Consider the following 23184-nt stretch of genomic DNA (forward strand, 5'->3'; position numbering starts at 1 on the left):
ACAGAGTTCAAGTAACAGACACATCTCAACATCAACTGTTCAGAGGAGACTGTATGAATCAGGCCTTCATGGTCGAATTGCTGCAAAGAAAACACTACTAAATGACACCAATAAGAAGAAGAGACTTGCTTGGGCCAAGAAACACAAGCAATGGACATTAGACCAGTGGAAATATGTCCTTTGGTCTGGAGTCCAAATTGGAACATTTTGATTCCAACCGCCGTGTCTTTGTGATACGCAGAGTAGGTGAACGGAGGATCTCAACATTAGTTTCTCCCACAGTAAAGCATGGAGGAGGAGGTGTTATGGTGTGGGGGTGCTTTGCTGGTGACACTGTCAGTGATTTATTTACAATTCAAGGCACACTTAACCAGCATGGCTGCCACAGCATACTGCAGCAATACGCCATCCCATCTGGTTTGGGCTTAGTGGGACTGTCATTTGTTTTTCAACAGGACAATGACCCAACACACCTCCAGGCAGTGTAAGGGCTATTTTACCAAGAAAGAGAGTGATGGAGTGCTGCATCAGATGACCTGGCCTCCACAATCCCCCGACTTCAACCAAATTTAGATGGTTTGGGATGAGTCGGACCGCAGAGTGAATAAAAAACGGCTAACGGGTGCTCAGCATTTGTGGGAACTCCTTCAAAACTGTTGGAAGAGCATTCCAGGTGAAGCTGGTTGAGAGAATGCCAAGAGTGTGCAAAGCTGTCATCAAGGCAAAGGGTGGCTACTTGAAAGATCTCAAAAATAATATATATTTTGATTTGTTTAACACTGTTTTGGTTACTACATGATTCCATATGTTGTTATTTCATAGTTTTGATGTCTTCACTATTATTCTACAATGTAGACAATAGTAAAAATAAAGAAAAACCCTTGGATGAGTAGGTGTTCTAAAACTTTTGACTGGTCCTGTATGTTGGGTATATTTTGTATATTTATGTTGTATATACAGGGCACATTCGTAAAAGAGCCTTAGGTCTCAATACGTCTTCCCTGTTAAAATAAAATAAAAACTGCTGGTCTTGGTAGATCTGTTTTTGTACTTGCTATGACCACACCAGAGACTCAGTCAATATTTTCCCACATCATTCCCATTTGGTCCTGCAGGTGGTGCTACAAGAACAACTAACTCCTGCTATGCTCTCCCGCGATGTCACTAACATTACATTTACATCATTTAGCAGACTCTCTTATCCAAAACAACTTACAGTTAGTGAGAGCATATATTTTCACACTGGTCCCCCGTGGGATTCGAACCCACAACCCTGGCGTTGCAAGCGCCATGCTCTACCAACTGAGCTACACGGGACTAGCATCAACATCCAGCATCAGTGTTTCTGTCAGTTGAGGCTGTTGAGGGGAGGACGGGTAATAATTATGGCTGGAATGGAGTCAATGGAATGGTATCAAACACATCAACGATGTGGTTTCCATGTTTCAATTGACTCCATTCCAGCCATAATTATGATCCGTCCTCCCCTCAGCAGCCTCCACTGGTTTCCATCTCAGCTCATCTTATGACAGCGTGTTACTTACCAACCTGAGATCTGTATACTCAGTGAATGAGTGCAGTCTACAAAATGTATAAGTGAGAGAGGTAGCCTACGATCAAATATGCATGTAGGCTATGTGATTGCTTGGATTTAGTTGACATGACTAGTAGCCTAGGCTAGCCTATAATTTTATTGAGGACGATTTGTCAAAATATTTAAATAGTTATGGTATAAAACGTTGTTCCACTGCCTTCAATGAATGATAGACACGGTGTGTCAGTGCTGAAATATGTGTCGGAGTTCATACTGGACCGAGATGAAGGTGGAATGATACCAAAATAATAAGAGATATAGGCTATGGTTTTACTGTTCGTATCATATATAATTACATATTTCGAAAATGTGCAATGAGAAAGATAATGTTTGGAAATCTCTAAACAGGACTTGCTTCCCTCTGCCTTTTTGCTGTATGTAGTATTTCGTATATATGTGTGTGTGAATGTGTGTGTGAATATGTATGTGTATGTGAATGTGTGTGTGTGTGTGTGTTTGTGTGTGTGTGTGAGAGAGAGAGAATTGCTTTTGAAATCACTTCACTCTCACACGCGCATCTTGCAGCGGCGCGAAGTGAGTGGTGGAGCAAACGAACCCGAGGCAGCCCATAGTTGTGTGACTGTAAGAGGGTGACTTACAGAGGACCAAAACGCTGGCAATTAATGTACATATTGTGGTTTTATCCTGTTTTTTTCCCCTCCATGGCATTTCACTTTGGAACCCTCTGCTACGGGAACATATTGAAGATGCTGTCATTTTAGTGTAGCAGTGGTGAGAATGTTCCAAACTAAGCACGGGATCCTGCTGTGAAACTGGTCCGGAGACCTTCTAATCTTCTATACTGGGTTGTTTCCGTATCAGATGATGGGAGAACAATCTGATGCGTGGCACTTCGGGTTCACCAAGTTGTTTTCTGACGGCAATTGGCAATTAATCCAACACACACGATTGTACAGGGAATTGATATCCGGGGGACCATCGTTGGATTTGAAGGAATAACCTTCGTTGGCCGATCCAGTGGAATGTTTTTTGTTATTTTTACAGGGAGTGCATTGTTAATGTATTGTGGATTCCTAATTGTGGGGAGATATTGAGGGCTGAAGTGGCTTCCTTCAGGAGCGGAGAGAGATCGACGCGTCTAGCCCGGCTGAAGCGCTCAGATCTGGGATAGCCTACTGAGGAGTTATCATCCATCCAAGGTATGAACTTCACTGTCACAACTCACAGCGCTCATATTATTATTTTATTGACAGTAAACACACACATATTATCCCTACCAGTCCCTTGGGTATGCGATCCATTACGCGCAACAAATGATATCCAGGTCCAATAGTGTGTATTTTCCAATTAATTGGGAACGGTAACATTATAATAACGACTGGGGGATATGTATAATGAAATATTCCACAAACGTGTGGAGATTTCGCTCCGTTTCATTCTGAGAGTGAATACTTGTTTGCTTTCCGACCGTGGGCTTGTGTGTTGGCGGTTGATATTCACCGCATGATCTTTGCACTGATGACTACTGACGTGAGATGTTTACCCCTACACTACTGGTATTGATTTCTCTATGAGGGACAGTGACCCCGTCTACCGTCGAAAATTACCATTCCATATACAATATGTCATAAATGAGCTAAAACTCACCACGAAATCTCTCCCTCTGGGGTCACGAAATGCGCTTTTTATGAGGACCTTCCAGTGAGGAATATTTTAAATAAATATATATTACTTGCCTAATGATGATTTTTTTGGTGGGGATACCTCAGCCCAACCTAGACAAATAGGCACATGGCTTGAACGTAATATGCGAATAGTAAGGTAATAAATATTCAATATTACCATTCCAATATATCAGCAGAGAATAGCCTACCCAGCAATATACTATAGTTTGAAGAATCTTAAATGGATCAATTGTAAATGTCCATTCATTTCTAAATTAGTTACTTTAAAAAAGTAGTTGTCTATTATAATTTATAAAACAGTCATATGCTTATGGGTAGCCAATGCGCCCTTCCAATTGAAGCTCTTGTAGCACCTGTAGCTTTTACACACTTTTTCAATGCACATTCCCTCTTATTCAGCCTAGGCCTCTTTATCAACAGGCAGTATGCTATAGTTTATAGCTAAATGGCAATATCTGATCATGACAGCCACACTGGCTGTGACATTACAGGGTTATCCGGTCTTTCTGGCCTCTCCTGTTCCAAGCTGTCTCCTTCCACAAAGGCGTCTAACCTGCTTTGCAATAGATGGTCTTGGCATTTACGCAAGTGAGAGGATATACTGTTGAAATATTACTGATGAATAAAGACACTTAATTGTTGAAAGTCTACAGACATGCAGTTGACATCTTACCGAGAGTATGTAGAGCATCTACAGATGGACTTTCCAAATAAAGTGTTACCCCAGCCTTCGCTGTGTTTTTGCTGGTGACTTTATTGTGGTTTCGTGGTGCGGGACACATGAAACGATGGTGTGGGACACATGAAACCATAGAGATGAAACTCACACCTCTGAGTAGTATCTCACTTAGGATGATATTGATAAAGGATTGTATGGGGAGATTGAGGGCGCATCGACACATCATTCGGTCGTTTCATGCAATTACCTCCTCTCTTCGCCCTATATAATTTACATTTTAGTCAATTAGCAGACACTCTTATCCAAAGCGATTTACAGGAGCAATTAGGATTAAGTGCCTTGCTCAAGGGGGGCACATCATCAGATTTCTCACCTAGCCGCTCAGGGATTCGAACCAGCGACCGTTCTGTTACTGGCCCAACGCTCTTAAACGCTAGGCTAGCTGGCACTCTAATTTGGCTACCATAGCTACCATCTAATTTAAGCACCTCAAAATAAATTGTCTAAACTTCGACGTAGGCCATGATGGGCAAAAACTGCACTTTATTAGCCAACCACGACTTACCCAAGCCTACCACTGTAGTCCAGCATAGGCTAGTGAAAGATGAAGCAAGCATTTGGGGGAGAATGGTTTCGGGTTCAAGGATATTCACCAAGATTATCTGCCCGCTGGTAAAATGCCAAGCTCCCCAGCTCGTCTGATTCATTTGCATGCGGGGATCACGCAATCAAAAATTATTAGATGCGAGCTAACAACGTATTTCTATTGACGTTGCTTAGGTTTAGGCCTACATAGCCTACCAGAAAAGATGTCAAAAACATGAACGTGTTGCTGGATTTTAAACTGGAGGCCTACGGTGTAGGCCTAGATTGGTCAAGCAAAATATTGTGGACTATTCCATAGAATTTACATACTCACAAGCAACAAAGTAACACAGGCCAGTTGGTTATCGTCAGCCCACCTGGTTCCATGTAGGTTGGGTTATGCATAAGCTTGATTATCAACACAATTGGCCAGTACTTCAATATCACGTGCCAAGTGGGAATCTGGGGTCGTTACAAGAGCCTGGCTCATTCAGTGTGTGTTTTCCCTTGAATGTCAAGAATCTTGCCTCATTTGAACCGTGAGTATTTTTAATAATTTCTGTATTTATTAACAGAGTAGGGTAGCCTATAGTTGTTTGCTCATATTATTGACAGTGTTCACTATGTAGCCAATTAGCCTTGAACTATTGTCGACCTACCAAAGACACTTGTGACATGTTGCAATGGAATGAGCAGGGAATGCAGAGAAAGGCTAAACTCAAAAAATAAATAGCACTTGTGTAAAATTAAAGATCTGAGTCGATAGGTTCACTGAAGCCGTAGGCTTCTTAGCTGTGTGCCCTAGACCTCATGAGAATGGGTGTGGTGGATAATGTGTCTATGCTTCAGACTATGCATTTCCATGGCCTGTTTTGGGTTCAGAAAGTCTTATTCCAACTGTAAACATAGTAAATGTGACTTCCAATTCGATATATTGCGATTTTTTTCTACCTACCCTAATTTCAACAGAATTAGACCATGTAGGTAAACAATGGATAGAATCATTGCATTCATTCAGATTCTAGCAGCTATAATAAATATGTTTTTAAAGAGATCACATCATGACTTCTGATATAGGCCTACAGATGTAGGATCTTAATTTGATCACTCTTTTGTTGCTGAGAATTTGTTACTGAGAATTGCAGGAAATGCAAACTCGTAGTGTATTGAAGGTTTAAAAAGGCTTCTAAAGTTTGTAATTTCCATTTTAAAATGTCAGACTTGATTTGCCCTAACGAAAAATTTATCAACACCTACAGAAAAATTCCATTAAGTATAATTAATATATTAATTCACACTTCCAATTGCTGAGGGATTATACCTAGGTGAACAACATCTAGCCTTCATGGTTTGACTATATGCCGCCTTGCCTTCATTTGGTGTTATCTAGCGGTAGTCAATGACATACACATACTAGAGCTAGGGCACTGGCTCTTTGGATCACAGAGGAGGAACATCTCGATGCAATTAAAGACTTTAAGTCTGGGAAAACTCCAGGGTTGGATGTCATACCAGTTGAGGTATACCAAACATTTAAATATACTCACCATTATTAGCATGTTTTAACCACTCCTATGTAAATGGTAGATTATCAGACACTCAAGAAGAAGGTCTGGGAAATATAAAGATCAAGTCCATTTAAAAAAAATTGGAGGCCCCTTACACTTCAGTGTTGTGGTGCAAAAATTCTAGCCAAATGTATAGCACATAGAATAAAAAAGGTATTGTTGGACATTATTCATTCTAATCAGACAGGTTTTTTATATGGACGATACATTGGAGATAATATAAAGCAAGTACTGGAAACAATAGAATACTATGAAAAATCTGGGAAACCAGGCCTACCATTCATAGCAGACTTTGAAAAGGAATTTGTACAACTGGAGTTTATATATAAATGCCTGGAGCATTTCAATTTTGGAGAATCTCTTATAAAATTGGTTAAAATAATGTATAGTAACCCTAGGTGTAAAATAGTAAATAATAGCTATTTGTCTGAAAGTTTTAAACTGTCTAGAGGAGAAAAACAAGGTTGTCCACTATTGTCATATTTATTTATTATGGTCATCGAAATGTTAGCTATTAAAATCAGATCCGACAATAATGTCAAGGGATTAGAAATCCAGGGCTTAAAAACAAAGGTGTCACTGTACGCTGATAATTCATGTTTTCTTTTAAATCCACAACTTGAATCCCTCCACAGCCTCATAGAGGATCTATATACTTTTTCTAACCTCTCTGGATTACAACCAAATTATTATAAATGTACTATATTAGGTATTGGATCACTTAAAAATACAACTTTTACATTACCTTGTAATTTACCAATAAAATGGTCTGGTGGTGATGTGGATATACTCAGATTACATATCCCAAATGAAATGAATGATCTCACTCCAATATATTTTAATTGAAAGTTAGCACAAATAGAAAATATCTTTCTACCATGGAAAGGTAAATACCTATCTATTTGTGGAAAAATCACACTGATTAACTCTTTAGTATTTTCCCAGTTTACCTATTTGCTTATGGTCTTGTCTACACCTAGCAAACAGTTTTTTTTTTATTATATGAGAACAAAATATTCAATTTTATTTGTAACGGCAAGCCAGACAAAATTAAATGGGACTATTTATATCATGAATATGAATTCGGAGAACAGAAATTATTAAATATTAAAGCATTAGACCTATCACTAAAAGCTTCAGTCATACAAAAGTTATACTTAAATCCGAACTGGTTCTCTAGCAAATTAGTAAGATTGTCTCACCCAATGTTCAAGAATGGCCGTTTTCTCTTTATTCAGAATACAACCTCTCCCAAATATCACTATTTCTAAAACAAGCCATAGAAAGTTGGTTGCAATTTAAATTTAATCCTCCAGAAATGGCAGAACAAAAAATGACTAAAATGTAAAAATGCAACAAATATTGTGGTTAAACTCAAATATACAAATTATTTTTTGAAAAAATGTTTTAAAACGGTATACAGTGGGGGAAAAAATTATTTAGTCAGCCACCAATTGTTCAAGTTCTCCCACTTAAAAAGATGAGAGAGGCCTGTAATGTTCATCATAGGTGCACATCAACTATGACAGACAAACTGAGAAAAGAAATCCAGAAAATCACATTGTAGGATTTTTAATGAATTTATTTGCAAATTATGGTGGAAAATAAGTAATTGGTCACCTATAAACAAGCAAGATTTCTGGTTCTCACAGACCTGTAACTTCTTCTTTAAGAGGCTCCTCTGTCCTCCACTCGTTACCTGTATTAATGGCACCTGTTTGAACTTGTTATCAGTATAAAAGACACCTGTCCACAACCTCATACAATCACACTCCAAACTCCACTATGGCCAAGACCAAAGAGCTGTCAAAGGACACCAGAAACAAAATTGTAGACCTGCACCAGGCTGGGAAGACTGAATCTACAATAGGTAAGCAGCTCGGTTTGAAGAAATCAACTGTGGGAGCAATTATTAGGAAATGGAAGACATACAAGACCACTGATAATCTCCCTCGATCTGGGGCTCCACGCAAGATCTCACCCCGTGGGGTCAAAATGATCACAAGAACGGTGACCAAAAATCCCAGAACCACACGGGGGGACCTAGTGAATGACCTGCAGAGAGCTGGGACCAAAGTAACAAAGCCTACCATCAGTAACACACTACGCCGCCAGGGACTCAAATCCTGCAGTGCCAGACGTGTCCCCCTGCTTAAGCCAGTACATGTCCAGGCCCGTCTGAAGTTTGCTAGAGTGCATTTGGATGATCCAGAAGAGGATTGGGAGAATGTCATATGGTCAAATGAAACCAAAATAGAACTTTTTGGTAAAAACTCAACTCGTCGTGTTTGGAGGACAAAGAATGCTGAGTTGCACCCAAAGAACACCATACCTACTGTGAAGCATGGGGGTGGAAACATCATGCTTTGGGGCTGTTTTTCTGCAAAGGGACCAGGACGACTGATCCGTGTAAAGGAAAGAATGAATGGGGCCATGTATTGTGAGATTTTGAGTGAAAACCTCCTTCCATCAGCAAGGGCATTGAAGATGAAACGTGGCTGGGTCTTTCAGCATGACAATGATCCCAAACACACCGCTCCGGGCAATGAAGGAGTGGCTTCGTAAGAAGCATTTCAAGGTCCTGGAGTGGCCTAGCCAGTTTCCAGATCTCAACCCCATAGAAAATCTTTGGAGGGAGTTGAAAGTCCGTGTTGCACAGCGACAGCCCCAAAACATCACTGCTCTAGAGGAGATCTGCATGGAGGAATGGGCCAAAATACCAGCAACAGTGTGTGAAAACCTTGTGAAGACTTACAGAAAACATTTGACCTGTGTCATTGCCAACAAAGGGTATATAACAAAGTATTGAGAAACTTTTGTTATTGACCAAATACTTATTTTCCACCATAATTTGCACAAAAAAAATAAAAAATAAAAAAATTCATTAAAAATCCTACAATGTGATTTTCTGCATTTTATTTTCTCATTTTGTTTGTCATAGTTGACGTGTACCTATGATGAAAATTACAGGCCTCTCTCATCTTTTTAAGTGGGAGAACTTGCACAATTGGTGGCTGACTAAATACTTTTTTCCCCCACTGTAATATTCGTAAATTATATCATTGGTAGGACTGGTGGAGTTATGTCCCATATGCAGCTAACGAAAACATATGGAAATGTCTGCTCCAAAATTACAACCAAATAATTGCAGCGTTACTGCAAATATGGAAGAGGAAAGTGGAAGGTGGAAAAACTTGTCTGTCGGCCCTGCATTAAAGAACATAATTGGATAAAGAAAATCGTGATAAATAAAAAGTATACCAGTTTAATTTCAGGACCAAAGGATTACCAGCCATCCCATATAGATTGCAAAATAGTTGGGAAGAGATTTTTGACGTACCAATTCCATGGCATAGTGTTTATAAACTGATAAACAAAACAACGCCGTATTCAGAATTTATAATTTTTCCATTTATATTATTATACAAATTTCTTGCTACCAATAGAATGTTATTTATATGGGGGATACAATCTTCCCAGCTCTGCAGATTTTGCTACGAAGTGACAGAATCATTAGATAATTTGTTTTGGTACTGTCCATTTGTAGCTTGTTTTTGGACACAGGTCCAGGAATGGCTGAAGGATTGCTATATTTACCTGGAGCTAACCCTGCAGATAGCACTACTGGGTGATCTGAAAAGTCATAGTCAATCGATCAATAATATAATAATACTTTTAGCAAAAATGTTTATTTACAATCTGTAGAAACAATGAGAATAGAAGGGTTCAGAACTTTTGTGAAACATCACAGTACAGTAGAAAAATATATGGCAAATAGAAATCCAATATGGATGGTGTCTGAGAGAGATTGGAGGTGTGGCTACAGGTTTTCGAGCATGAACTGCCTTTTGAAGGTCATGCCACAGCATCTCAATAGGATTCAGGTCAGGACTTTGACTAGGCCACTCCAAAGTCTTCATTTTGTTTTTCTTCAGCCATTCAGAGGTGGACTTGCTGGTGTGTTTTGGATCATTTTCCTGCTGCAGAACCCAAGTTCGCTTCAGCTTGAGGTCACGAACAGATGGTCGGACATTCCCCTTCAGGATTTTTTGGTAGACAGCAGAATTGATGGTTCCATTTATCACAGCGAGTTTTCCAGGTCCTGAAGCAGCAAAACAGGCCCAGACCATCACACTACCACCACCATATTTGACTGTTGGTATGATGTTCTTTTTCTGAAATGCGGTGTTACTTTTACGCCAGATGTAATGGGACACACACCTTCCAAAAAGTTCAGCTTTTGTCTCGTCAGTCCACTGAGTATTTTCCCAAAGGTCTTGGGTATCATCAAGATTTTTTCTGGCAAAAATGAGACGAGCCTTAATGTTATTTTTGCTCAGCAGTGGTTTTCGTCTTGGAACTCTGCCATGCAGGCCATTTTTGCCCAGTCTCTTTCTTATGGTGGAGTCATGAACACTGACCTTAACTGAGGCAAGTGAGGCCTGCAGCTCTTTGGATGTTGTTGTGGGTTCTTTTGTGACCTCTTGGATGAGTCGTCGCTGCGCTCTTGGGCTAATTTTGGTCGGCCGGCCACTCCTGGGAAGGTTCACCACTGTTCCATGTTTTTGCCATTTGTGGATAATGGCTCTCACTGTGGTTCCCTGGAGTCCCAAAGCTTTAGAAATGGCTATATAACCTTTTCCAGACTGATGGATCTCAATTACTTTCTTTCTCATTTGTTCCTGAATTTCTTTGGATCTCGGCATGTCTAGCTTTTGAGGATCTTTTGGTCTACTTCACTTTGTCAGGCAGGTCCTATTTAAGTGATTCCTTGATTGAGAACAGGTGTGGCAGTAATCTGGCCTGGGTGTGGCTAGAGGAATTAAACTCAAGTGTGATAAACCACAGTTGAGTTCTGTTATAACAGGGGGGACAAACACTTTTTCACACAGGGCAATGTAGGTTTGGATTTTGTTTTCCCTTAATAATAACAACCTTCATTTCAAAACTGCATTTTGTGTTTACTTGTGTTATCTTTGACTAATATTTAAATTTGTTTGATGATCTGAAACATTTAAGTGTGACAAAAATGCAAACAAATAACAAATCAGGAAGGGGGCAAACACTTTTTCACACCTTTGTATATGTATGTATGTGTATGTGTATGTATGTATGTACAGTTCTATGATAAAGTATTTGCCCCCTTTCAAATTTGCTCTACTTTTGCATATTTGGGATACTGAATGTTATCAGATCTTCAACCAAAAGCTAATATTAGATAAAGGGAACATAAGTGAACAAATAACACAACAATTACATATTTATTTCATAAACAAAGTTATGCAACACCCAATTCCCCTGTGTGAAATAGTAATTGCCCCCTTACACTCAATAACTGGTTATGCCACCTTTAGCTGCAATGACTCCAACCAAATGCTTCCTGTAGTTGTTGATCAGTCTCTCACGTTGTTGTGGAGTAATTTTGGCCCACTCTTCCATGCAGAACTGCTTTAACTCAGTGACGTGTGGGTTTTCAAGCATGAACTGCTCGTTTCAAGTCCTGCCACAACATCTCAATTGGGATTAGGTCTGGACTTTGACTAGGCCATTCCAAAACTTCCAATTTGTTGCTTTTTAGCAATTTTCATGTAGACTTGATTGTGTGTTTTGGATCATTGTCTTGCTGCATGACCCAGCTGCGCTTCAGCTTCAGCTCACAGACGGATGGTCTGACATTCTCCTGTAGAATTCTCTGATACAGAGCAGAATTCATGGTTCCTTCTATTAAGGCAAGTCGTCCAGGTCCTGAGGCTGCAAAGCATCCCCAAACCATCACACCACCACCACCATGCTTGACCTTTGGTATGATGTTCTTACTGTGGAATGCAGTCTTTGGTTTTCGCGAGGCATTACTGGAACCAGGTCGTCGATTTTTTTGTTGTTATTCTGTCTCTAACTCTTCCATTAAAATTATAGACTGATCATGTCTTTGTCAGTGGGCAAACTTACAAAATTAGCAGGGGATCAAATTATTTTTTCTCTCACTGTGTGCGAGAAAAAAAAACATATGGGGGATTGGAAGTGATGCAGACAATTACGTTGATGGAAGTTACAATCTATCTGCAATGTTAAAGCTGATCTATACCCTCAAAAGGTATAATCCATATATTAATGCTCAGTTCCTATTGCTGCAGGATTATACCTAGGTAAACAACATCTAGCCTTCATATGATTTCACTCTATGCCGCCTTGCCTTCAATTGGTGTTATCTAGCTGCAGTCAATGACATACACATACCAGAGCTAGGGCAGATTTGTATGATCTCCATAATTCCACTGGCTCTTTGGATCCTACTAAGGTGAACAATATCTAGCCTCTCAACCAGACACAGTGTTCTGGTTCCACTGTCTCTTTGGATCATACCAAGGTGAACAACGTCTAGCCTTCATATGGTTTGGCAAAAAGCAGTCCGTTGGAACGGTTAGACCACAATCATTCTCACTGCAGTTTATCTCATAGGCTAGACTGTGAGATAGAGACACTGTATCCTACTCACCTAGACTAGAGTCTTCCAGCCCTATACTGTACATTCTGCCAAACCACAAGAGACAGCTTCCCATCTCCTCATCACCCCATCAAATATTACACTAGCATACTGCTAGTACAGCGAAATAATAACAACAATATGTGGTGGTAAACTATGTCAAAGCCTGAAATTGTCCCTGATATTTTGTTTCCACCAGCAGCCACACATATTGTCCCAGCATGTTGAGTCTCACTGCACACCATCCTAGCATGCCATATCTCTGTCAGCCATCAACAGTGAGTGGTGTAGTGGAGCGCTTTAGTCTTCATCCGCCCTTAGCAGCAGCCCTGGCTTGGTGATGCTGTGACTTTGTGGATGACGCTATCCCACTATGCTCTGCCTCTTTGACCGGCAACAGTTTGCCTACTTCTGAATAAAGGGGAGAGCCAAACAATAGAGTTGAATGAAATCATTGAAGTAATCCCCTCTGTGCTATGGGGTTTTGGGACCGCCCATTCAGCATGGAAAGAAGCCTCCGTCCATGAGTCCCCAGAGCGGAGAAGAGAATCGGGCCGATTCTGCTGGACAATGGCCTGGCTGGATGGGCCGTCCAGAGTTGGGTCCACCCCCCCCTCACTTCAAACTGGAACAGATAAAAAGCCAGTGTATAAAAATGGAAAGAGTCATGTTCTATGTAATTGGTACAATGTGGTTCATGTAAGATGTACAGAAATGTGTGTGTTTGCCTGGAATAACCTACGACTTCTCTCTGTGTGGACATGACCCTGGCTGTCTGTATGGGTTTTGTTTGTGTGTGTGCATTGGGGAGGGGGGGGGTACTCTACTTATATTGTTGCCGGTAACATTGTAATAATAGTTGCTCACTTACTCCGAAACATATAAGCAAACGTTTAATTTGTTTGCCTTGAGATCTTGTGAGCAGTTGGTAAGCAATTCCTGTGTGGTGCAGTAAAAAGCCTGGTTCACCCTGTAATAGTGAGGTTACACATTAACCAGGGAGGGAAAGATGCAATCGTCCAGTGCTCTCTCACAGAGTCAATCATTCCGCTAGCACGTCTGGAACAATGCCACTTCTTAACCTCCATAAATGTCACTGTGTAATTTGATCCTTGAATTATTCGGCCTTATGCACATTCCAATGAGGGCTCGAGTGAAGTGTGTGAACGGCTTCTCGTTACCATGACGCAGCGGCATCGCAATGGTTAATTACTTGGCAAACTGGTCAGCTTGCTGTGTGTCTTGCTGTTTCTTCTGCAACTGCTTTTATGTCGCTAAATTACATTATGAGATTACATCCCAATATTACACTTTATATACATCACAGAAGACTGAAATATAAGAAAACCATCTGACATAGAAACACCGGCTATTCGTCTGTAATTTATTTTATTTTTTATTATGAAATTATGAAAAATATTACTAACATTCCACCCATGAGGACCACTAAAGGGAGATTTGGTAATTTGACTGCAGGAAAGAGAGCCAGAAAAGCTCAGTCAAGCACAGATAAAGTAAATGTATTTGAAATTATTTAAAGTAGTATTTGAACCCAGGTCTGGTAGCTAGCTGGATGGTTGAGGGAAGGTTGCTGGGGGGTTAGGATATGAATTCCTTGCCACGGGTTTGAGGTAAAACCTTAATACAATGATTGTATGCAATGTCAGCGGGAGGCCTTGGAATAGCAATTAGCCCGTTAAATCTGTTAACCTCCTTCAGTGTGGAAGCGCAATGCTCTCCAAGAGAAAGGAGGGAGAGAGGAAGATGAGAGGAAGGAGGGAGGAGAGCAAAGGAGGGAGGGAGTATAGGAGGGATAAGGTAAAAGAGAGATCTAGAGAGGTGAATCAAAGGAGGGTGGGAGTATGGAGAGACAGAGGGAGAGAGAGAGACAGAGAGATGTACAATGAGGGGATTTGTAATGGGTCTTTGTGAGCTGAATTTAGCGTGCAGCAAGCTAGCAGAGGACACAGCATCACAGGTGTAGGGCACATGTGTGGGTGTAATACCCAGTGCACAAGTCACAATGCCTTTTCATTCACAAATCCATTGGTTTCTATAATATTCACGTTGATAGAAATGGAACGAGGAAGCTACTAGTTTCCAAGGCATCCTACAACAGCAGAGGTCTCTCTCTCTCTCTCTCTCTCTCTCTCTGGCTCTCTCTCGCGTGTGATCTTCAGAATTGTCACGCGTTGCTCAGACACACATCTCTCCAGCACTGCTAATGAGGGAGGTGGGGAGAGCCGGCCTGTGTTGATCTATTAGCCGAAAAGCAGCCAAATGGCACACTATTCTCTATGTTGTACACTACTTTTGACCTGTGCCCGTAGCACTATGTAAGGAATAGGGTGCCATTTGGGACTTAACCCCAGTCTCTCACAGCCCCTTGCCCCATCCATCACAACGAAACTAGTCAAACCCCACACACTTATCATATCTCATAATATGATAATACATATTTACTACATATGTATTTACAGCCTAAAGGGTCATGTTAAACATATCTGTTACAGTGGCATAATGATACATGATTAGGTGGACACTGATGCTTCTTTCTAGTTTGTTATCTATCACCAACTCTGGCCTTTCTAGGTTTTCACTAAACAGGTCCATGATGAAGTCAGTTGGTTGGATGGGTTTTTAGTGGTGGCCTGTGTTTTTCCTCACCAGCGGTACAGAATTCAATGCAGCCTGTTCTCCCAGGCCTCCTCGGAGGGTTGAGAAATGTCTGTGGCATGACTGACTCGCTGAGAGGCGGAGACGAAAGCCCAGGTATTTTGTACCTCTGAAAAGCTCTCCACACTCTACCACACACACAAACACAGACGAGTACACAAGTACACATACATTGACACACTCAAACTACACACACACACACACACACTTTATAATTCTGCCTGTTTGGAGACCCAGAATTAGACAGCAGAACTGAGTCTCTCTCTCCCACTTGCTCACCCTTGATCGTAGATTGCAGCTGATGTTCCGTACGAGTCTCATTAGTGCATCTCTCCTGCCTGGGTATGAGTAGCATTCTGTGGGTATGCACTTGAGTACCCTATATGTCATTTATTGTGTGTGTGTGTGCACGTGTGTGAGAAAGAGTCTCTCTCACGGTATACTGGTTCAGGCTGTGGGGTTAAGTAGAGAGATCTCTCTCTGGGCCTCTGATCCGCCCCAACTCTGCATCATTAGAGTTAGAGTCAGAAAGTAAAGGATAGAGGTAGGGAGAGATAGAGAGAGGGAAAGAGAAGAGAGAAAGATAGAGGGAGAGAGAGAAACAGAAAGGCCTAATGTTCCACAGCCGTGATAGGGGCCTCTGCAATTAGCACAGCGGACAACATCAAGTACCGTGACCTTAAACAGAAATCTGTTTTATTAAATGTAGATACTTTGTTCATCTTATTCTCTCTATCCCTCTCTATCGCTCCCTCCCTCCTGTGCATGTAGAGGTTGGTACTGTGGCTGTCGAGCAGAGGGGGTTGGTTGTCACGGCGCTGCCCTCTCCTCTTTTCCCCTTCAACCCCTCTTCTCTCTTCTCATGTAGTGTGTGATGAGTTTTGAAACGGGGAAGAAATGTTAATAGCTGAAGTGGCCAGTGGAAGATTTAAAAAAGCACTGTCTCTCTCTCTCTTTCTCCTATTATTTTGCCTCATTAAAAAGACACCAGGGGACCAGACTTCCAGGAAATTAAGGTTTATTTTCCTCTTCTCTTATTTTTGCAATGCACACACACATACTGTACTCACACTCACACACATACAGTGGGGAGAACAAGTATTTGATACACTGCCGATTTTGCAGGTTTTCCTACTTACAAAGCATGTAGAGGTCTGTAATTTTTATCATAGGTACACTTCAACTGTGAGAGACGGAATCTAAAACAAAAATCCAGAAAATCACATTGTATGATTTCTAAGTAATGAATTTGCATTTTATTGCATGACAAAAGTATTTGATACATCAGAAAAGCAAAACTTAATATTTGGTACAGAAACCTTTGTTTGCAATTACAGAGATCATATGTTTCCTGTAGGTCTTGACCAGGTTTGCACACACTGCTGCAGGGATTTTGGCCCACTCCTCCATACAGACCTTCTCCAGATCCTTCAGGTTTCGGGGCTGTCGCTGGGCAATACGGACTTTCAGCTCCCTCCAAAGATTTTCTATTGGGTTCAGGTCTGGAGACTGGCTAGGCCACTCCAGGACCTTGAGATGCTTCTTACGGAGCCACTCCTTAGTTGCCCTGGCTGTGTGTTTCGGGTCGTTGTCATGCTGGAAGACCCAGCCACGACCCCTCTTCAATGCTCTTAATGAGGGAAGGAGGTTGTTGGCCAAGATCTTGCGATACATGGCCCCATCCATCCTCCCCTCAATACGGTGCAGTCGTCCTGTCCCCTTTGCAGAAAAGCATCCCCAAAGAATTATGTTTACACCTCCATGCTTCACGGTTGGGATGGTGTTCTTGGGGTTGTACTCATCCTTCTTCTTCCTCCAAACACGGCGAGTGGAGTTTAGACCAAAAAGCTCATTTTTTGTCTCATCAGACCACATGACCTTCTCCCATTCCTCCTCTGGATCATCCAGATGGTCATTGGCAAACTTCAGACAGGCCTGGACATGCGCTGGCTTGAGCAGGGGGACCTTGCGTGCGCTGCAGGATTTTTAATCCATGACGGCGTAGTGTGTAACTAATGGTTTTCTTTGAGACTGTGGTCCCAGCTCTCTTCAGGTCATTGACCAGGTCCTGCCGTGTAGTTCTGGGCTGATCCCTCACCTTCCTCATGATCATTGATGCCCCACGAGGTGAGATCTTGCATGGAGCCCCAGACCGAGGTTGATTGACCGTCATCTTGAACTTCTTCCATTTTCTAATAATTGCGCCAACAGTTGTTGCCTTCTCACCAAGCTGCTTGCCTATTGTCCTGTAGCCCATCACAGCCTTGTGCAGGTCTACAATTTTATCCCTGATGTCCTTACACAGCTCTCTGGTCTTGGCCATTGTGGAGAGGTTGGAGTCTGTTTGATTGAGTGTGTGGACAGGTGTCTTTTATACAGGTAACGAGTTCAAACAGGTGCAGTTAATACAGGTAATGAGTGGAGAACAGGAGGGCTTCTTAAAGAAAAACTAACAGGTCTGTGAGAGCCAGAATTCTTACTGGTTGGTAGGTGATCAAATACTTATGTCATGCAATAAAATGCAAATTAATTACTTAAAAATAATACAATGTGATTTTCTGGATTTTTGTTTTAGATTCCTTCTCTCACAGTTGAAGTGTACCTATGATAAAAATTACAGACCTCTACATGCTTTGTAAGTAGGAAAACCTGCAAAATCGCCAGTGTATCAAATACTTGTTCTCCCCACTGTATATACACACACCTCAACGCATTGTTAAACAGCTATGACTCAAGATTGCAGCAGAGTGATGGAGGCATGTATGAGGAGGAAGAGGAGGAGGACAAAGAGAAGGCAAATCGGTCATTCCACATTTCTTCTTTCAGCATGCCAGACCATACACAGTGTCTGAGGAGAGGGATGGGGGGGGGGCGATTAGAAGTCATCCTTTCAAAAACAAGGACGTGAGAAACTCCACAGATTAACCCCCGGTGACCTGCCTCCTTCTCCCCCCGGTTGCAGCAAGCATTAGACTTTCCACACGCAGAGAAAATATAATATACATGAATTACAGCCAGGGGAGAAAAGGGAAGGGGAAAAAACTGCCAGCTACACACAAAAAATGCGAGTTTCTCACGTCTTTGTTTTTGAAAGCAAAGAACCCTTTTGTGAACTGTAAAAATACATTGAAGAGCTCAAAGGGTTATTTAAGTCATTATGATCCCACATAGAACCATCAACCTTCCCAAAGAACCCTTTGAGCTCTTCAATGTATTTTTGGAGTTCACAAAAGGGTTCTTTAGCTTTCTTAGGGGCGTGGTTTACGTACAGGTCTTTTTGTGCAACCGTGACTGAGAGTGTTATTCCTGTTTATGTAATGTGTTGTTTTATGCCTTTACATATTACTGTATATATGATTATGGCTAGTGACGGTGCCTTGTGAAAGACTTACGTATGGCCGACTAAATCAATCATTAGTCATCAATTCTCTCCTCAGGGACCCCCAGTTGTTCCAGAGGTAGCTCACTTGATATAACTTGTCAATTAACACAATAATTAATATCTATGGAATTTTTACAACATAATATGGCTGACCAGAATAAAAAACCCTTTATGGTTCTTCAAAATGCTCCACAAAGAACCTTTTAGATTGAGAAATGTTCTTTATAGAACCACTATCCATAAAGGTTCTATAAAGAACCATGAAAAAAAGGTTCTATACAGCCCCAAAAAGGGTTGTAACTAGGGCTGTTGCGGTGACCGTATTACTGCCACACCGGCGGTCACGAGTCATGAAGGCAGTCAAATTCCATGTGACCATTTAGTCACAGTAATTAGGCTTCTCCATGCTCTGATGTTGCTGCTGGTCATTAGTAGCCTACCAGACTTGCCAACTGCCTGGTACTCAGCACTCTATTGTCCCTCTAATCACTCTGACATGTAATCAAAAAATCGAATCAAACACTTCATGAGAGCCGATGAGCTCATGTTGCGCAACATTTCTACAGGCTATGCAATTGCGTGAGAAAACAGAGTGATGGCCTCTACTAAAAAGAGGAGGATCCCTTCAGCTTTCTATAGGCTAGGCCTACTACTGTATATTTATTTCTCAACTTTCCTAATATTAAGCACATTGCTTATATTTACAACACGAGTATAGCCTATCTGGCTGGCATGAAAATGAACCACGGGAAAAGCGTCATCCATTCGCTATTTAAGTGCATAGATTACAGGTATTTTTTCCCGCTGCCCCTGTTTCGATACAGGGGCTGTCACGCCCTGACTCTGGGGACTCTTATTTGTTGAGTCAGGGTGTGATTTTCTATGTTGTATTTTCTATGTTTGGATCTAGTATGTTCTAGATCTATGTTGGCCGGTGTGGTTCCCAATCAGAGGCAGCTGTCGCTCGTTGTCTCTGATTGGGGACCATACTTAGGCAGCCTATTGGCACTAGTGGGTTGTGGGATCTTGTTCCGTGTTAGGTATGTTGTTTGTGTACCTTGGACTTCACGTTTCGTTTGTTGTTTTGTCGTTGTGTTTATTAGTCAAATAAACATGTATGCATATCACGCTGCGCCTTGGTCTGACCCGTTCATGAACGAACGTGACAGGGGCATGATAATGGTCCATTCTAAATCAAAACAAATTTCACACACATATTATTTAGTATATGTAAAGACAAGATAAAATCAAGAATAGTCCGGTGTAGAGCCTAACATAAGCAGCGAGTGGGTTTCAAGTTTGGGGAAGATAATTTTCACCATAAAAATGCACCTTTATAAAAAAAGCATTACATGCATAATTGCATTTGCGGTCACTTTTGATAATGTGAAGAAATAGCCTGATAGTTTATCAGCATTTTAAACTGAACGTTCTGATCTGTTGCATCAGCCACATTGTGTAAAAAGGTTTTTTGATGCTAGTGGTTGTATTAATTTGGGAGGTATCACATCCCACAACTGTCCCATAGTTGGCTTGGGAAAGTATTAACCCCCCTTGGAATTTTTTTCTAGTGAAACAAACAAGAAATAGGACGAAAGAAACTGAACACTTGAACGTGCATAACTATTCTCCCCCCAAAGTAAATACTTTGTAGAGCCACCTTTTGCAGCAATTACAGCTGCAAGTCTATTGGGATATGTCTCTATAAGATGGCACATCTAGACATTGGGATGTTTGCCCATTCTTCAAGACAAAACTGCTCCAGCTTCTTCAAGTTGGATGGGTTCCGCTGGTGTACAGCAATCTTTAAGTCATACCACAGATTCTCAATTGGATTGAGGTCTGGGCTTTGACTAGGCCATTCCAAGACATTTAAATGTTTCCCATTAAACCACTCGAGTGTTGCTTTAGCAGTATGCTTAGGGTCATTGTCCTACTGGAAGGTGAACCTCCATCCCAGTCTCAAATCTCTGGAAGACTGAAACAGGTTTCCCTCAAGAATTTCCCTGTATTTAGCGCCATCCATCATTCCTTCAATTCTGACCAGTTACCCAGTCCCTGCCGATGAAAAACATCCCCACAGCATGATTCTGCCACCACCATGCTTCACTGTGGGGATGGTGTTCTTGGGGTGATGAGATGTGTTGTATTTTCCTTGATGGCCAAAAAGCTCAATTTTAGTCTAATCTGACCAGAGTAACTTCTTCCATATGTTTGAGGAGTCTCCCACTTGCCTTTTGGCGAACAACAAACGTGTTTGCTTATTTTTTTCTTGAAGCAATGGCTTTTTTCTGGCCATTCTTCTGTAAAGCCCAGCTCTGTGGAGTGCATGGCTTAAAGTGGTCCTGTACACAGATACTCCATTCTCTGCTGTGGAGCTTTGCAGCTCCTTCAGGGTTATCTTTGGTCTCTTTATTACCTCTCTGATTAATGCCCTCTTGCCAGGTGAGTTTTGACGGGCGGCCCTCTCTTGGCAGGTTTGTTGTGGTGCCATATTATTTCCATTTTTTTATAATGGAGCTCCGTGGGATGTTCAAAGTTTAGGATATTTTTTATAACCCAACCCTGATCTGTACCTCTCCACAACTTTGTCCCTGACCTGTTTGGATAACTCCTTGGTCTTCATGATGCTGCTTATTTTATTTATTTTATTTTTGGTCATTTAGCAGACGCTCTTATCCAGAGCGACTTACAGGAGCAATTAGGGTTAAGTGCCTTGCTCAAGGGCACATCGACAGATTTTTCACCTAGTCGGCTCGGGGATTAGAACCAGCGACCTTTCGGTTACTGGCACAACGCTCTTACCCACTAAGCTACCTGCCGCCCTTACCCACTAAGCTACCTGCCGCTACCTGCCGCTTGGTGGTGCCCCTTGCCTAGTGGTGTTGCAGACTCTGGGGTGTTTCACAACAGGTTTATATATACACTGAGATCATGTGACAGATCATGTGACACTTAGATTGCACACAGGTGGACTTTATTTAACTAATTATGTGACTTCTGAAGGTAATTGGTTGCACAGATCTTATTTAGGGGCTTCATAGCAAAGGGGTGAATTTATATGCATGCACAACATTTACGTTATTTATTTTCTTTAATTTTTTTAAACAAGTAATTTTTATCATTTCACTTCACCAATTTGGTGGAATGTCCGAACCTTTGTAGAAGATGAGTGAGGCCTTTTCTAACCATGTTTGTTTGTTTTTTCTTTGTATTTTTTTTCATCTACAGGCCGAAGCTGTGCCAGTCGAGCGGAGTAATGGCGCTGAGGTGGGGTGCCACCCTGGTATTGGCCGCCATGCTGCTGGTTTACTGTGGCGCCTCCCCCACCGACATTCTCTACCGGATGCGCGAGGAGCAGCCTCCCAACACGTTGATCGGCAGCCTGGCATCGGATGAGGGCCTGCCTGACTCGGGCCACCTGTACAAGCTGGAGGTGGGCAGCCCTTACCTTCGTGTGGATGGCAAGACGGGTGACATCTATACCACGGATAGCCCCATTGACCGTGAGACGCTGCGGGACTGCCGCAACTTGTTCGAGGGCGACAAGTGCTTCCTGGAGTTCGAGGTGTCCATCACGGACCTGATGCAGGGCCAGGGACCGCGGCTGATTGAGGGCCTCATCGAGGTGCAGGACGTTAATGACAACACACCCCAGTTCGCCTCGCCCATCCTCACACTGTCCATCCCAGAGAACACACACATCGGGGCCGTCTTCTTCATCCCCATGGCCAGCGACAAGGACTCGGGCCACAATGGCGTGGCCGAGTATTCACTTAGTGCCGGGCCTAACGCCGACCAACTCTTCAGCCTACAGGTGGCCGAGGACACGGATGAGAAGTTGCCGCAGCTCATCGTCATGGGCAACCTGGACCGCGAGCAGAAAGACTCATACGACCTTAACATCCGCGTGGTGGACGGGGGCACACCCCCGCGCGCCAGCAGTGCCCTGCTGAGGGTCACCGTCACCGACCAGAATGACAATGCACCCAAGTTCGAGAGGAGCCACTACGAGGTTGAGCTGGCCGAGAACAGCCCAATGGGACACTCAGTTCTGCAGGTACAAGACACACATATACCTACAGCACATACACACAGACTATTTCATTTTTTTTTTTTTTTACAGTTTAGTCATTTAGCAGACCAGAGTGACTTACAGTTAGGTTGACATACACTCATAGACTCACTCACTCACTCACTCATTCACTCACTCACACACTGTCTCTCTCTCCCTCTTTCAGAGCATTTCAAACATGAAAATAACTGCCATTTCTTGCTGTGGGGCCAATTATTTTAGTAAAAAACAAAAACAAGTAGATTCAGTCCTTTATTTATTTATTTATTTATTTTTTAAACAGCCTTTAAACTCAGACTTTGTGGTTCAGCTATTCAACTCCCCACACCAAATGTATTCTTCACAAATGAGATCTGGTGGAGAGACTGGGTGAGAGAGGAGCTGTTGAACTAACTCTCACTGACATCCCAAGAGCCCGGAAGCCCCTCAAACTCCACTTGACAAACACCCTTATTACATAAGGCTCCCTCTTTCCCATGGGGCCCGTGCACCGAT

General features: G+C 42.1%; 1 protein-coding gene across 2 annotated transcripts in view; it reads left to right on the forward strand.

The window, feature by feature from the left end:
- The first annotated feature begins 2007 nt into the window (after positions 1–2007).
- LOC121534708 (protocadherin-1-like) overlaps positions 2008–23184 on the forward strand; it is a 395998-nt gene continuing 374821 nt past the window's right edge. For both annotated transcript variants that reach the window (XM_041841294.2, XM_041841301.2), the window contains exons 1-2: positions 2008–2754; positions 21846–22674. In XM_041841294.2, coding sequence (XP_041697228.2) covers positions 21874–22674 — 801 coding nt within the window. In that variant the 5' untranslated portion in view covers positions 2008–2754; positions 21846–21873. The remainder of the gene's footprint in view (positions 2755–21845; positions 22675–23184) is intronic.

This window comes from Coregonus clupeaformis, chromosome 33 (assembly GCF_020615455.1).
Source record: "Coregonus clupeaformis isolate EN_2021a chromosome 33, ASM2061545v1, whole genome shotgun sequence".
NCBI classification, from domain to species: domain Eukaryota; kingdom Metazoa; phylum Chordata; class Actinopteri; order Salmoniformes; family Salmonidae; genus Coregonus; species Coregonus clupeaformis.